General features: G+C 31.9%; 11 protein-coding genes across 11 annotated transcripts; 5 read left to right on the top strand and 6 right to left on the bottom strand.

Moving 5' to 3' along the window:
- Positions 1-79: 79 nt before the first annotated feature.
- On the bottom strand, positions 80-841 carry FG386_002432 (uncharacterized protein; the record flags this gene model as incomplete). The annotated part of the gene is made up of 1 exon (XM_067341794.1): positions 80-841. The coding sequence occupies one exon, from the start codon at positions 839-841 to the stop codon at positions 80-82; it is 762 nt and encodes a 253-aa protein (XP_067197902.1).
- A 45-nt stretch (positions 842-886) lies between these two features.
- FG386_002497 (uncharacterized protein) lies at positions 887-1,468 on the bottom strand (the record flags this gene model as incomplete). Its single annotated transcript, XM_067341859.1, has 1 exon — positions 887-1,468. One exon carries the CDS (start codon positions 1,466-1,468, stop codon positions 887-889), a length of 582 nt encoding a protein of 193 aa, XP_067197967.1.
- A 55-nt stretch (positions 1,469-1,523) lies between these two features.
- Positions 1,524-3,359, bottom strand: FG386_002508 (uncharacterized protein; the record flags this gene model as incomplete). The annotated part of the gene is made up of 1 exon (XM_067341870.1): positions 1,524-3,359. One exon carries the CDS (start codon positions 3,357-3,359, stop codon positions 1,524-1,526), a length of 1,836 nt encoding a protein of 611 aa, XP_067197978.1.
- Positions 3,360-3,479: 120 nt separating this feature from the next.
- FG386_002519 (uncharacterized protein) lies at positions 3,480-3,938 on the bottom strand (the record flags this gene model as incomplete). Its single annotated transcript, XM_067341881.1, has 1 exon — positions 3,480-3,938. One exon carries the CDS (start codon positions 3,936-3,938, stop codon positions 3,480-3,482), a length of 459 nt encoding a protein of 152 aa, XP_067197989.1.
- A 629-nt stretch (positions 3,939-4,567) lies between these two features.
- FG386_002530 (uncharacterized protein) lies at positions 4,568-5,362 on the top strand (the record flags this gene model as incomplete). The annotated part of the gene is made up of 1 exon (XM_067341892.1): positions 4,568-5,362. One exon carries the CDS (start codon positions 4,568-4,570, stop codon positions 5,360-5,362), a length of 795 nt encoding a protein of 264 aa, XP_067198000.1.
- A 114-nt stretch (positions 5,363-5,476) lies between these two features.
- FG386_002541 (uncharacterized protein) lies at positions 5,477-6,274 on the top strand (the record flags this gene model as incomplete). The annotated part of the gene is made up of 1 exon (XM_067341903.1): positions 5,477-6,274. The coding sequence occupies one exon, from the start codon at positions 5,477-5,479 to the stop codon at positions 6,272-6,274; it is 798 nt and encodes a 265-aa protein (XP_067198011.1).
- A 20-nt stretch (positions 6,275-6,294) lies between these two features.
- FG386_002552 (uncharacterized protein) lies at positions 6,295-7,572 on the bottom strand (the record flags this gene model as incomplete). Its single annotated transcript, XM_067341914.1, has 1 exon — positions 6,295-7,572. One exon carries the CDS (start codon positions 7,570-7,572, stop codon positions 6,295-6,297), a length of 1,278 nt encoding a protein of 425 aa, XP_067198022.1.
- A 155-nt stretch (positions 7,573-7,727) lies between these two features.
- FG386_002563 (proteasome subunit alpha type 7) lies at positions 7,728-8,456 on the top strand (the record flags this gene model as incomplete). The annotated part of the gene is made up of 1 exon (XM_067341925.1): positions 7,728-8,456. The coding sequence occupies one exon, from the start codon at positions 7,728-7,730 to the stop codon at positions 8,454-8,456; it is 729 nt and encodes a 242-aa protein (XP_067198033.1).
- A 162-nt stretch (positions 8,457-8,618) lies between these two features.
- On the top strand, positions 8,619-10,337 carry FG386_002574 (transporter; the record flags this gene model as incomplete). Its single annotated transcript, XM_067341936.1, has 1 exon — positions 8,619-10,337. The coding sequence occupies one exon, from the start codon at positions 8,619-8,621 to the stop codon at positions 10,335-10,337; it is 1,719 nt and encodes a 572-aa protein (XP_067198044.1).
- Positions 10,338-10,424: 87 nt separating this feature from the next.
- On the top strand, positions 10,425-12,326 carry FG386_002433 (SUMO-1 activating enzyme subunit 2; the record flags this gene model as incomplete). The annotated part of the gene is made up of 1 exon (XM_067341795.1): positions 10,425-12,326. The coding sequence occupies one exon, from the start codon at positions 10,425-10,427 to the stop codon at positions 12,324-12,326; it is 1,902 nt and encodes a 633-aa protein (XP_067197903.1).
- A 1-nt stretch (position 12,327) lies between these two features.
- Positions 12,328-12,885, bottom strand: FG386_002444 (uncharacterized protein; the record flags this gene model as incomplete). The annotated part of the gene is made up of 1 exon (XM_067341806.1): positions 12,328-12,885. The coding sequence occupies one exon, from the start codon at positions 12,883-12,885 to the stop codon at positions 12,328-12,330; it is 558 nt and encodes a 185-aa protein (XP_067197914.1).
- Positions 12,886-12,933: the final 48 nt, after the last annotated feature.

Here is a 12,933-nt window from a genome sequence, read left to right on the forward strand (position 1 = left end):
TTACGATCTACTGAGATTCATCCTGTGTTCTAAAGATGTGTTTTTATATAGTCGTTTGTAGCGGGGTATAATAGAAAAGTTAAAACGATAACCTTTCTATTTTGTAATTTAAAAATTTACCTCCTTTGTCTGGAATAGGTTCGCTGTTTCGGAATTTAGACCAAATAGAAAAAAGAGATGATTTATTACTATCACCATTAATGCCATTTTTTGCGTGGTGGTTTTCTTTTTCATAGGAAAAATTAACTCCTTTTATTTCGTGATCTATATAAATACTCCTGTTGAATTTATGTAGCTCTGTTTGTGATAATCTAGTAGTATCCGAGGTAGATTTTTTTCTATAATTTTTAAACTTTTTATTTGAATTATGTGACATTTCTAATGGAAGTACTGGACTTAAAATTTCATGTTGAATTGCAGTTTTATTTGCCAGTTTGTTACACGCGAAACAAGTGTTCATCCTAAATGGAGATATTTCTCTTGGTCTAAACCGTGAAAATTCGCCATAAAGTTCGTTATTTTTGCTTGACTTATACTTAAATAATGGCTTTTCATATCTTCCTCTTTTATTTTCTTTGTTAACATTTTTATTAAACTTAAATGGTTGATGTGAAAAATTTGTTCTCGTTTTCGGTACATTTATTTCTTGATTTCTCATGTGTAATTTATTTGCTTTCCCTACGAAATCATTTTCATTTAAATTACAAACAGGAAATGATATTGAGGAGTCCACTAAATTAGGTATTCTCAAACTAGGAGCATTTATTCTATTTAGTGGGTTAAGTAAATCCAAAAAAAAATCACTTACATAGTCATCCAACAACAAATCAGTTAAAGTCATCTCAAAAATAATATTCTTAAAACTACTTAAAAACCTAACCTATGTTTAATGTAAATCCCTAACCCTTGGAAAACCACACCTTTTGCTATCAAAAAGCTTTAACTGCTCAATTGCCTCCTCTTGAAGTCCGCCAACCGACCTCTTTAAAAATCCATTCTCACGTAAAAATTCAAGCCTCTCATATGCGATGACGTGTTTGTTTCCAAGAAGAACACCGTTTTCTACACAGTATTTCAATGCAATAATACTATATGGGTTTTCTTCATAAAGAGATTCATAGAATGCCCTGGTAGCATCACCGTTTGGAGGGGTGATATACTTTTGTCCCTCCCTGAAAAGCTTTCCAAAATCTTTTGAAGTTTCGTCTATATCTGAATTATTTTCAGACTTTTTCTTTTTTCCTATGCTTGTTTTTGTTGTATGACGTGCCTTATTTGAGCTTTTTGTCGGTTTCTTCTTTTCCAATGATACTTTTCCTTTCTTTGCTACTGCTACTTTTCTTTTTGTTGATTTCTTGGAAGATTTCTTTGTTAAATCACATTTTTTAGACTCAGGCCCGTTTGAATTCCTTTTGGAGGATTTATTAAGTTTGTTTGATAAGGGAATATCACTATCTGAATCAAACATGTTAAAATTAGAAAACAAATACTAATTGAAATTACGTCGTAACCGCGCTGAAATGTTAATTATTGACAAACTTCTCAAATGCCATCTTTGCCACCCCAGATAAAATGGCTGCTTTCGATTTATGTACACATTCAGTATTCTCTTTTTTTAGTTCCTGATTATCACTTTCAACTATTACACCATCAAGTTCTTTGAAAAACGAATCATCGCATTGCTTTATTTCATTTTGAATACTGCAATCTACAACTGAAGGTTTAAATTTTCCTATTTGAGTTACTATTTTTCTCTCTTTCATAAGGTTATTCGGAACTTGCCTAACTATTTTTGATTGTTTGGTTGATTCTGCATCCTTACTTGATTCATTCACTTGTTCTTTAAGAGTTTTGATTGTTTCTTGGTTATGCTTAATTATGCTATCCCTTCCTTCCAACAGTTTTTCAAGGCGTACGATTATTTCATTTTTGTTTACCAATGCGGTTTCAAGTACGCTCATCTCTTGTTTTAGCGCAGAAATTTCATTTACCAAATCATCCACTTGCTCAGAACCAACGTTGCCCTTTTCAGTAGACTCAACTTTGTATGTATCATATTCAATATCATTTGAATTGAAAAATGGCTCATCTATTTTGGAATACCTTATATAATTTTCAAAAAATACAGGTGAAACATTATTCTCGTCAATATTCCCTTTTTTAATTGGATTTGGAGGAGGTGTTGGTGCATCACTTTCTTCGCGTGAAAACAAAGAATCAGGGCCCTCCAAAAAATTAATCAAATTGTTTGAATTGTTATAATTGTTCTTCACTTTAAATTCATTCCTAAAAGTCCTAATATTATCTTTTTTTACAAATTCATGATCACCCCCTGAATCTAAGCTTTTTGTCAAATAACGATTCTCTGACTTGAAAAACTCAATGAATTTCTCATGAAATAACATTAAACCAAGTATATGTTTGATCTCTTTTGCATGCCTTGGAATATAGGGATCGATATAATGTGGAAATCTATATATTAAAGTTATTAATTTTGGATAAACTAAAAAATCATTTAAATAAGTTGCAAGATTGTAAACGTTTTTTCCCGACTCCAAATTATCAAAATCCCTAATTAAAAGATCCAATACGTCCCACGGTGAAACCTGTCCTGAAAGCTTCGTTTTCACACCCTCACCCAACGATACAAGTGTGATAGAACTCAAGTTAATATCAGCATTTAGTGTGTTACCATAATGATTATGTTTATTAGAAAGCCTAATTGTAAAAATGTAATGACACGTATCTTTCCAAATATATGAATTTCGTATCTCATTAATAATAGATGCAAGTGTGTTTACACTCGAAACCAACAGGCCTTTACAGTATCCAAATTCATTGCTAATAGGAGACATTTGAATCATTTCACTTGTGTAAATATCGACATTCTCAAAAAAATCCACAAAACCACCATTGTTAGTAATACCATTCCAAGTGCAAAATATATCGTATTTTCTACCTTCATCAAATTCTTGTGAGTAAGAAAAAATATTTTTCAATGTCAGAAGCAGAATTCCAGGCCCAACTAATTTATTGTTATTGAATGTTCCTTCAAGCAAATATGGACAGCTTGTTCCGAAAGAATACGGAGTAGAAATGATTAATTTATTACCCATTTCAGAGAAAAATGTGCGTGTTATTTCAGCTGAGACATCTGTTAGATCGCTTATTTTGTTCGTAATGATACTATCAAATGAAAATTTTTTGTAGTTATAATTATCTAACGGAATATTTAATATTCTATCGCTCGCGTTTATTATCTCGTTTTCGCCAAAAAACCATCTGTCACCACGCTTCAGCCCGGTAACATTATCATTATTTGGAGAATCATCGCTACAAACAAGAAGAAACGATTTCATCTTACATATTTTTAATTTCCCCTGAGATTTCAGTCAGCACAAAAAAAATAAAAAAGTAAAAAAAACACATGCGCCAAAAATGTGGGAAATAATGAAAAAGATTTTAAAAAGTTAAAAATGCTATCCTGGACCCACTTTCGGAATATCAAAATGTTCAGGAAGCAATGACAACTTCTCGTTAAACTCAGATACTCTTTGTCGGTGCGTAAGTGCCGCCCTCTTTTGAATTTGCAATCTTATGTTCTCTCGTTGAGCCTTTTTATGTGATAGTTCAGTCTTCGTGAGAAATTTTAAATCGTATTTCTTTAGTTTTGAATTTTGATATTCAGAACTACCATTTGGATCATTAATTTTTTCACTATTTGCCGGCCCTTCCGGTTTTCTAGCTGATTCTAGATCCAAGGAATGCCCCTGTAACAAAGATTTCATATGGATTTTGTCTTCAACATTTAAATCGCTTTTGCTTATATCATTTCCATTTTTTAAAAAGTTTCTTTCAGGTTTTCTCTTAAATTTTATCGGCTTTCTCAACAAATTACGATAAGCACTCTCAGGTCTCGCAGATCTATCCTCATTCATCTTTCTTTCCTAAAAATTCAACCGGTATCTCCGCAGAAAGAAAGTGATAAACAAATATTATGGAAACAATGATTATTCCAACGATATTACATCCCAGGAATACTTCGTACTCCATTTTTGTCTTTTTTTATGAATTACAAAGGTTAAATAAAACAAATAAATAAAGCGCCAAATATTAACTGGTAATCGAGTATTAATTGGGCATACATTCCTTAGAGAAATAGTTTTATTTAATCCTTGTTCAGTGTTTAAGATCACTTCCCTTATTTGGAATAGTTTTTGATATCTTATCAATTATAATATTAAAACAAGCTCCTGATTTTTTTTCAAGCTCCAAATTCTGAGAGGAAAAAAATCAATAAATTAAAATTGAAATTTTCGTAACTTACACAATCAACTAACTTATTTCTTACGAACTCTTCAACTGTAAGTTCTCTATCTTTCAATGAGCACCCTTCCATAACTTATAAAAATTAAATACAAAAAAAATATCAACTACTATAAAATGAGGAAATATGTAGCAAGTAAAAACAAATAGGCGGTATTGTCGATTTATTTGTATTTTTTATTGAAATTAAGGAGTAAATTCTGAGAATGAAGTCCATTTTAAATACATACTGCTATTTAATATGACAAGATCAGAGTTTGATAAATACAGTTCCAAGATTGCTTCAAGTGGTGGACTTACATCGAGTAATAAATATAAAATTCAAAAGAAATCAATTATTAATTCTAATGTTTGTTATTTTCACGGTTGGAAGAGTGGTAAGAATATCCATAAATGCCCGGAATGTGTCGAAATCGAGAAGAAATTAAACAATATGATTTCTCTTACAGATTTTGGAAACATGTCAAATTTTGGTCGTATCGAAGGTTCAACATCCTTGGATGGGATAAGAATTTGGCTTAGGTGTAATATGGGTCACAAACTTATATATTCTCTTGAAGATATATCTCGTGGATGCAGAATATGCTCGTCAGAGAAATTTCTGTCCCCAAGATACAGGAATAACGCGATAAAGCTTGATTTAAAAAAAGAGGAAGAATACAGAAAAAAGCAAGGTGAGTTACTTGCAGAAGCAAGGCAACAATTCACTATGGAATATTGCAAGATGAATGAGGAGAATGAAATGAGACAGGTGGAATATATTGAAAAATTCCCTAATGTTCCACACAAAACAATGAATGCTATCTCATATATATTTAGATTCAGGAGTAACCCATTTGAATTATTTAGAATACAGAAAAAGATTACTTTGGAAAATAAAGACATAATTTTAAACAAGTTAAGAACTGCATTCCGTGCACATGCAAAACTTATACACCCTGATAAAAATAGTCATCCAAAATCGGCAGACGCGTTTCATATACTCTCAGACTCATATAATAAAATGAAGGATTACATTGATAAGCTTACAAGATAAAGTATTTAATAAAGCTTTTTTTTTCGTGTGAAATTTAGGTGTGCAACATAGAGCCTATTGAACAGCGGAATTTTACGGATGATGCAAATATAAATTATTCCATTTTACTGAGTAATGAAAGTTACTAAAGTCGGTTACTATGTTACCGGCATAATCACCCTGATTATACTGTTTAATTCTTGTGCAAATTGTTGGAAATTTAAGCACATTTTTAGAAAAAAGAAAAAGAGTAAGCAAATACGCGTACTGAGCGACCAGGAAAAGAAGCAGTTCGATAGGCAAATACCAAATTGTGAGGATTACGGTTTACACGGTTGTGATCCTACGACCCCAGATGCGTGTACCGAATGTTACGGAAGATGTGGTAGGCAATGTGAAGAGTTTCTTTGGTTATCCCTAGAGGCAGTTAATTTCAGGATGTTGCCAAGGGCAGAGTCTCAAAAAGAGTGTAAACTTCCTAACAAAAAAAAAAGCACACGTATTTTATGTTATACCACTGCAGGGAGGCGTCATTTTGACCCGACAGAACAAATCGTCGAGACCATGTCGATTTCATCACCGATTGACCTGGAAGATCAAGTTCCTCAAGTAGATTCAGACAAAGTGCTTTCTCAAGAGACACTACATGGCTTTGATGAGATTCCTGCTACAGAAAAAATGAAGGAGAATGAACAATTTACCAATGAGGCATCGGCTGTGATGTTTAGAAAATCAGGTCAGAGCGAAGCTTTGATATCTTCATTGGAGCTCAGAGAAGGTAGTGATACTAAAAGTATATACTCACACCACATTCATGCAGGTGATACAGACAACAAGATGTTATATATTATTTGTGGAGCGGTACTTATTTTTTCAATGTTTGCACTTTTTTTCATTATATTACTAAAGAAGCGCACAAAAGCTAATAGCTGACAAAGATTAGCTCTAGTCTGTTATAGGTTATTCATAAAAACAGTAAACATTATTGTAGAATCATTTCCAGTTGGGGACTTGAAATTAGAAACTCCAGATATTTTTAATTTATCAGTTTTTACTGAGTCATGTGACCTTATATACACATTAATTTTTTGCTTGTTCCTACCCCTTTTTTCCCTTAATGAATCTTGAGTCTGTTGATTTTGTATCTGTTCAGTTGTAGGAGTCCATTTTGGTTCTATTGTTATATTTCTTGGTTCAATCAATATATCTTCAAATTTGTCTAGGTCAATTGAATTGTTCCCTGCGTTTTCTTTGACTGTTATGAAATCAATCCTAGTGATTCTATCCATCAAATTTTCTACTCTTAATTTTAACATGGCATGGTAAGAATTACCTTTATACAAAACATTGTTTTCAATCGACAAGAGTTTAAAATTTGGTATAAACAGATTTGCAGATAGATTTATCCTAAATGGTGGTTGCGCAACAGGATTTAATTGAGGTTTTATCACGAGTCTTTTGCAAGTAAAACACCTTTTTGAAAACTGAGCGCATAGTTTCATTTCAACTAGAGGTAATTTCATTGAATACGCGTTAAATTTGTGCTTTGAATAAATATAGTGACTGTTTATTATTTTAGGATTATCTAAATATTGAGTTAATGTTATTTTGGGGTCTTTCTTTGTACTTTTGTCAATAACCTTCTTATTATCACATAATAATCTGATATTATTCTTATTCAACCAAACGTCTTTTTCCAGTATAAGATCCTTTGATGGCAAATGTTTATTCTTATTATGATTTGGATCTATAAAAACTATTCCATTCAGGGATTCAATGATAGTTCTAATGTAGTTGAATATTTCAACAGAAAAATCAGTTTTATCATTAGTTTTACTTGTTTCACCCTCCGGATTATAACTCTCAATTTCATTTATATCACCTTCAGAACCTGCAGAATCGTTAAATACGTATACATACCCACAGTATTCACATGAAAACCGTTTAAACTCTATTCCTTCATTATCAGGAAGCTTCTTATCATTTGTAGTAGATGAAGTACAAACCGTTGCATTACACTGAAAGCAATAATAACATTTTTTACAACAGAAGTTATTTGAAAATGCCTCACTTGTCGGTATATTCTCCAAACACCTTGGGCAAAAATAAGTATCTGCTTCAAATCTCACACAATCTTGGACAACTATCTTATCGCATGATTCACAGAAATAACAATCAAATAGGTCATTTAAGTCATTATTTATAAGATAATATATGTTGTTACAACTCATTTATTGTCTTATTCCAAAATCAGTATTTGTGTAAATTTTCCCTCATTAAAATATATTCCAAATTAAATAACTAAACAAAATATTGCGGCAAATACCTCATAAAACACTTTTTAAGCTTTAATGAAAAAGACCGATTAAATAAAATAAAAATTAAAATGTCTGCATATGATAGGGCAATTACTGTTTTCTCCCCTGATGGCCACTTGCTCCAAGTTGAATATGCAATGGAAGCTGTTCGAAAGGGTTATGGTGCAGTTGGAGTTCGTGGAAAAGACTGTGTTGTACTGGTTGTTGAAAGGAAGGCTCTGGCTAAGTTACAAGACCCAAGAACTGCAAAAAAACTTTTGCTTGTAGACGATAATACATGTCTCGCATTTTCTGGGCTACACGCAGATGCTAAAGCTCTTGTAAATCAAATAAGGTTAGAATGCCAAAACTATAGACTTAATATGGAAGATGCTCCTCCAGTTGACTACATTGCAAGGTTTACTGCACAAAAACAACAAAAGTACACTCACAAAGGTGGAGTTAGACCTTTCGGAGTTTCTACTTTAATAGCAGGAATACACAGTGATGGAAGTCCCGGTCTTTACCAAACGGATCCATCAGGGATCTCATTAGAGTGGAAAGCTCAGGCAATTGGTCAAAATTCTAAAACTGTGCAGGAATTCCTTGAAAAAAATTTCAAAGCTAATATGACCCAGGAAGAAGCAATAATCCTGGCAATTAAAGCTTTACTTGAAGTTGTTGAATCGGGTTCAAGGAATATGGAGGTTGTTGTCGTGGACAAAAAAGGGTGCAACTTTGTTGCTGATAAAGTAGTCGACGATTTAGTCTCTAATATAGAATTGCAATACTTATCAGAAAAAGAAATGAAAAAATAATTTTAGTCATTAATAGTATGTTAAATATGTTGAATTTCTGAATTTTTCCGGGTTTTTTCACACTTTTTACTTTATTCCTCCCAGCTTTCTGGAAAAAAGGGGGGCTAATTGTTTAGAAGAAATTTAGATACTTTTGCCACATCAAGAAATATAAGGTCAAAAATGAGCTCACTGAACGACAGTGAAAACATTGATTTATCTGCAATAAAAAGATCTTCAAGAAGATCGTCTTTTCCCACATTACAGGGATTATATATTTCTTTTTTTGAAGGCGAGATTACAAATGAAGTATTAGACTGCACAACGAATATACATTCAAAAAAGATTGATCCGAAAGCACTTAGAATTATTTTTATTACTACTATTTTTATATCAATAGTTCTTTGTTTGGATCATGGTTTTGTTGCCTGCAACCTTAAAAATATTGAAATGAGTTTTGGTATTGGATATGCACAATCCAGTTTTATAGGTTCAATGGTATATTTTGGTTTTTTGATTGGTTGTTTGATTACAGGTTTATTTCTTCCAATAATAAAATCAAAATTCTTGATAGTTAGCTCACTCACAATTGTGATGCTTAGTGCAATTTATTCATCAAAGGCTGATTTCCTAAGTGAGATATATGCATCCAGATTTTTTTGTGGATTCTTTCAATCTTTACCGATTATATATTTGCCTTTATGGGTTGAAAAGTATTCACCAAAAGCAAATACCATAGTTTGGTTAGCATATCAACAGCTTTGCAGCATGCTAGGTATTTTTTTTGGCTATTTAATTGGAGGTATATTCACTTGTTTCACAGTAAACGAAATAAATACTATATTTTACGCAAGCATGAGTGAGAAAATTTTAAGCGTATTACTTTCATGGAGGGGCCCGTTTTTGTTACAAGCAATATTAATTCTACCAATAATTGTCGTGCTTATTTTTATTCCCGGAGAGTTTCTTGATGTGGGTAATGAGGAAGATTTCAGGGAGTATGAAAACTTAAAAACAACAGGTTTACTGGTCTCCGGTACCAACATACAAAGATCAACAAATAAAGGAATCACATTTGAAGGCAATACCAAAAGTAGAACAAACAAGCTAAAAAGATCTAGCATACTATTATTGCCTTATCAGCAAGAAGGAATCAACTCAACTAAAAGAGAAGATATTATGGAGGTACTAACTAATCCTATTTTTCTGTTCACTACTATTGCTATCTGTGGTGTTTACTGTGTAACTACATGCACTATTTTTTGGCTTAACCAATATTTGACTGAAATAATATCTATTGACAGATTTTCTTCAATATTCTCAGTAGCATGTGTTTATTTAGTTGGTCCAACTACTGGTGTTTATTTCGGAGGTGTAATTGGAGATCTGTTAATTGAATCTTACCCAGACGGACTTGGGTGGTTATTAACAGTATGCACTACTTCTTCATTCTTTGCATTAATAACATCGATGGCGATTGAAAAAACGAAATCCTACATTTTATTTATGTGGGGTATGACATTCTTATTGTTCTTCTTAACAAGCACACTACCAATTTCGCTAATTATAATAATCAAATGTGTTTCATTTAAAACAAGGCAGCTTGCATCTGCTATTGCACAGTTTTTATTTAATTTCATTGGATTTTTAATATCACCTGTAATTATTGGACTCTTAATGGATATTATTGAGTACTTCCCATTTGGTGCACTCAAAAAGAAATACAACCCTATTAGAATTGGAATGAAAGCTATTTTGTATTTCACAATTCCTATTTTATTTTTCTACTCACTTTCTACAATTCTTTGTTATTGCAATTGTTTGATGCTTCAAAGAAAGTATGAGAAAAAAATTTTAATAACAAATCAAGATGCCTTACCAAAACAAGTGATTATTGAATAATATCTATGGTACTAAGATTCTCAAGTAATATTAGCGCCTAACCTAATTTACTAAGCAATCACGCATAAAAGATCTCATTTGAAAGAGATGAAGGAACAAACAATTGTAAAGAAAATACTAGGTGAAATTTTGACAGAGAAAATTCAGTCCGTAAGAATACTTGTTGTTGGGGCAGGTGGGATAGGATGTGAACTCATTAAAAATTTGGTTTTATGTGGATCCCGATATATAACAATAATTGATATGGATGGTGTGGATATCAGCAATCTCAACAGACAATTTTTCTTCCGTAGGAAGCATGTTGGAATGTCAAAATCAATAGTAATTGCTCAAGAAGCAACTTCTTTATTGAAAAGACGAGATAAATACAATACTCAAAATTTTGATATAAAAGGTATTGTAGGTAATATTATAAATTTCGGCACTGATTTTTTCAAAAAATTTAGTTTGGTATTAAATGCACTTGATAATGTTTCCTCCAGGAGCTATGTTAATAAAATTTGTGTAGCTTCTAATATTGAATTAATTGATGCAGGTAGTGCAGGCTTTAGTGGTCAGGTACATCCAATAATACCAAGAATATCACGTTGTTATGAATGTACCCCACCTCCTGTGCAAAAATCATTCCCAATTTGTACCATAAGATTAACCCCTGATAAACCGCAACATTGTATTGCATGGTCCAAAAATTTATTCGAAATAATGTTCGGGACTGATGAAAATTCAGAAGAAAACTCAGACAATATACTTAGTGACATTGCTAACAAGATTAAAATAGACTTTGCTACTCTAAATAACAAAGAAGACACTATCAGAGATATTATTATTGATGAATATATTAAAAATACGTTTAACTTTTTGTTTTCTACAGAAATAAATCTACTTCTAAACAATAAATTCTTTGAAAACAGTGATATAAGGCCTCCAATCCCTATTTCATGGGATGAATCTCAAAATCAAGGACAGGATGAAAGCAATAAAACTGTTTCATCTAATAAAACCAATAGTGACCATAATATACTTTCAATAAAAGAGATTGCAAATATCTTTTACAAGAGTACTTATGAATTAATTAATAAAAAAAAAGCTGTTTTTACACCATTGGTATTTGATAAAGACAATAAGATTATGATGGACTTTGTCTTCTCAGCCTCAAACATCAGATCACATAATTTTAACATCAAATACCTTTCTCGTTGGGATTGTCAATCAATTGCTGGATCAATTATCCCTGCAATTGCGTCAACTAATGCCATTGTTGCTGGCGTACAAGTTGTACAACTCTTAGTACTTCTTAAGTCAAAATTGAACATAATAATTGATAAGTTAAAATCCGATGAAAAATGCGAGAATCTAGCACTTAATTACACAAAGTTTGTTTGGATAAGAAATATCCCAATCGGTAAATTTCTTATTTGCCCAGAATCACTGGATAAGTCCAATCCCACATGTCTAGCTTGTTCCCAAAAAATATTTAAAGTAATTATTTCAAGTTTCGAAAACTGGTCACTTGATCAATTTGTTACGAACTTAATATGCAAGCATCTCAAACTTTTAGAACCTTTCATTGAATTGGATGGGAAGTGTATTTGGGACCCAGATTTGATATGTGAAGATCAATATAAGGAGAAGAGCCAAAGAAAACTATCAGAGTGGAAATTTTACAACGGTTGTATAATCACAATAACTGATTATTCAGAAGGCGAGTTTCAATGTGACGTCATTGTGGAGTCCAATGGTGGAATTGGGGACAATATAAGTGAAAATATTCTCTTCAACGAATTTAATAATGAGAAGTTTGTCTTAGAAATTAAAATGCAAAAGTCAATTTTAGAAAATAATGATACTTCAATTCTCAATTATAGTAGTGAGGAAGATATTCCTGTTGAGGTTTGCGTACATGATGAACTTCTAAACACTTCAATTAAGAGAAAAGAAATAGAAAATGATTCTCTTGATTGTGATTCAAAGAAAATAAAGATAAAATAGTTTATTTGTCTATAACTTCTCGATTTTTGTAGCAATTATAATAGCTTATTTTAGGTGGAAAACTAGGTAGGAAATCAGGAATATGTTTAGGTTTGAAGTGGACACGCTCTAAAAGATCTCCTTCAGAAATTTTGTCACCAGAAATTTGTCTATTTTTAATTTCTTCTTTCCATGATGCTTCTTTATTTAAATGTATAGTTGGAGTGAGTCTTTCTGAGATACTTGAGCTCTGGAGATTGTTCGCGAACATTCTGGAATCTAATCTATTACGAATAAAAAGTTGTTCAAATCGCTTGTTATCAATACATCTAACTGCTTTTTTGACGTCTATTACATTTATGTGGATTCTACCTGCTGAAATTGCGATATTACTTGAAATTTGACCTATCAGTTCTACATAATTTATTAATGCTTCAGTTGCCGTTTCAATAACAATTGGATCATCCAACTCCACACCAAGTTTATACAATACAAGATATATTTTTTTCCCAATCACCTCATTTACATAATTTCTTATTGAGCCAATACTATGATTAACGCTTTTAGTATTTTGATTCATTACTTAATTTTTAAAATAAAAGTTCCGTTAAAACCGCCCCTATTGTTA

This window comes from Cryptosporidium ryanae, assembly GCF_009792415.1.
Source record: "Cryptosporidium ryanae isolate 45019 chromosome Unknown contig_43, whole genome shotgun sequence".
NCBI classification, from domain to species: Eukaryota; Apicomplexa; class Conoidasida; order Eucoccidiorida; family Cryptosporidiidae; genus Cryptosporidium; species Cryptosporidium ryanae.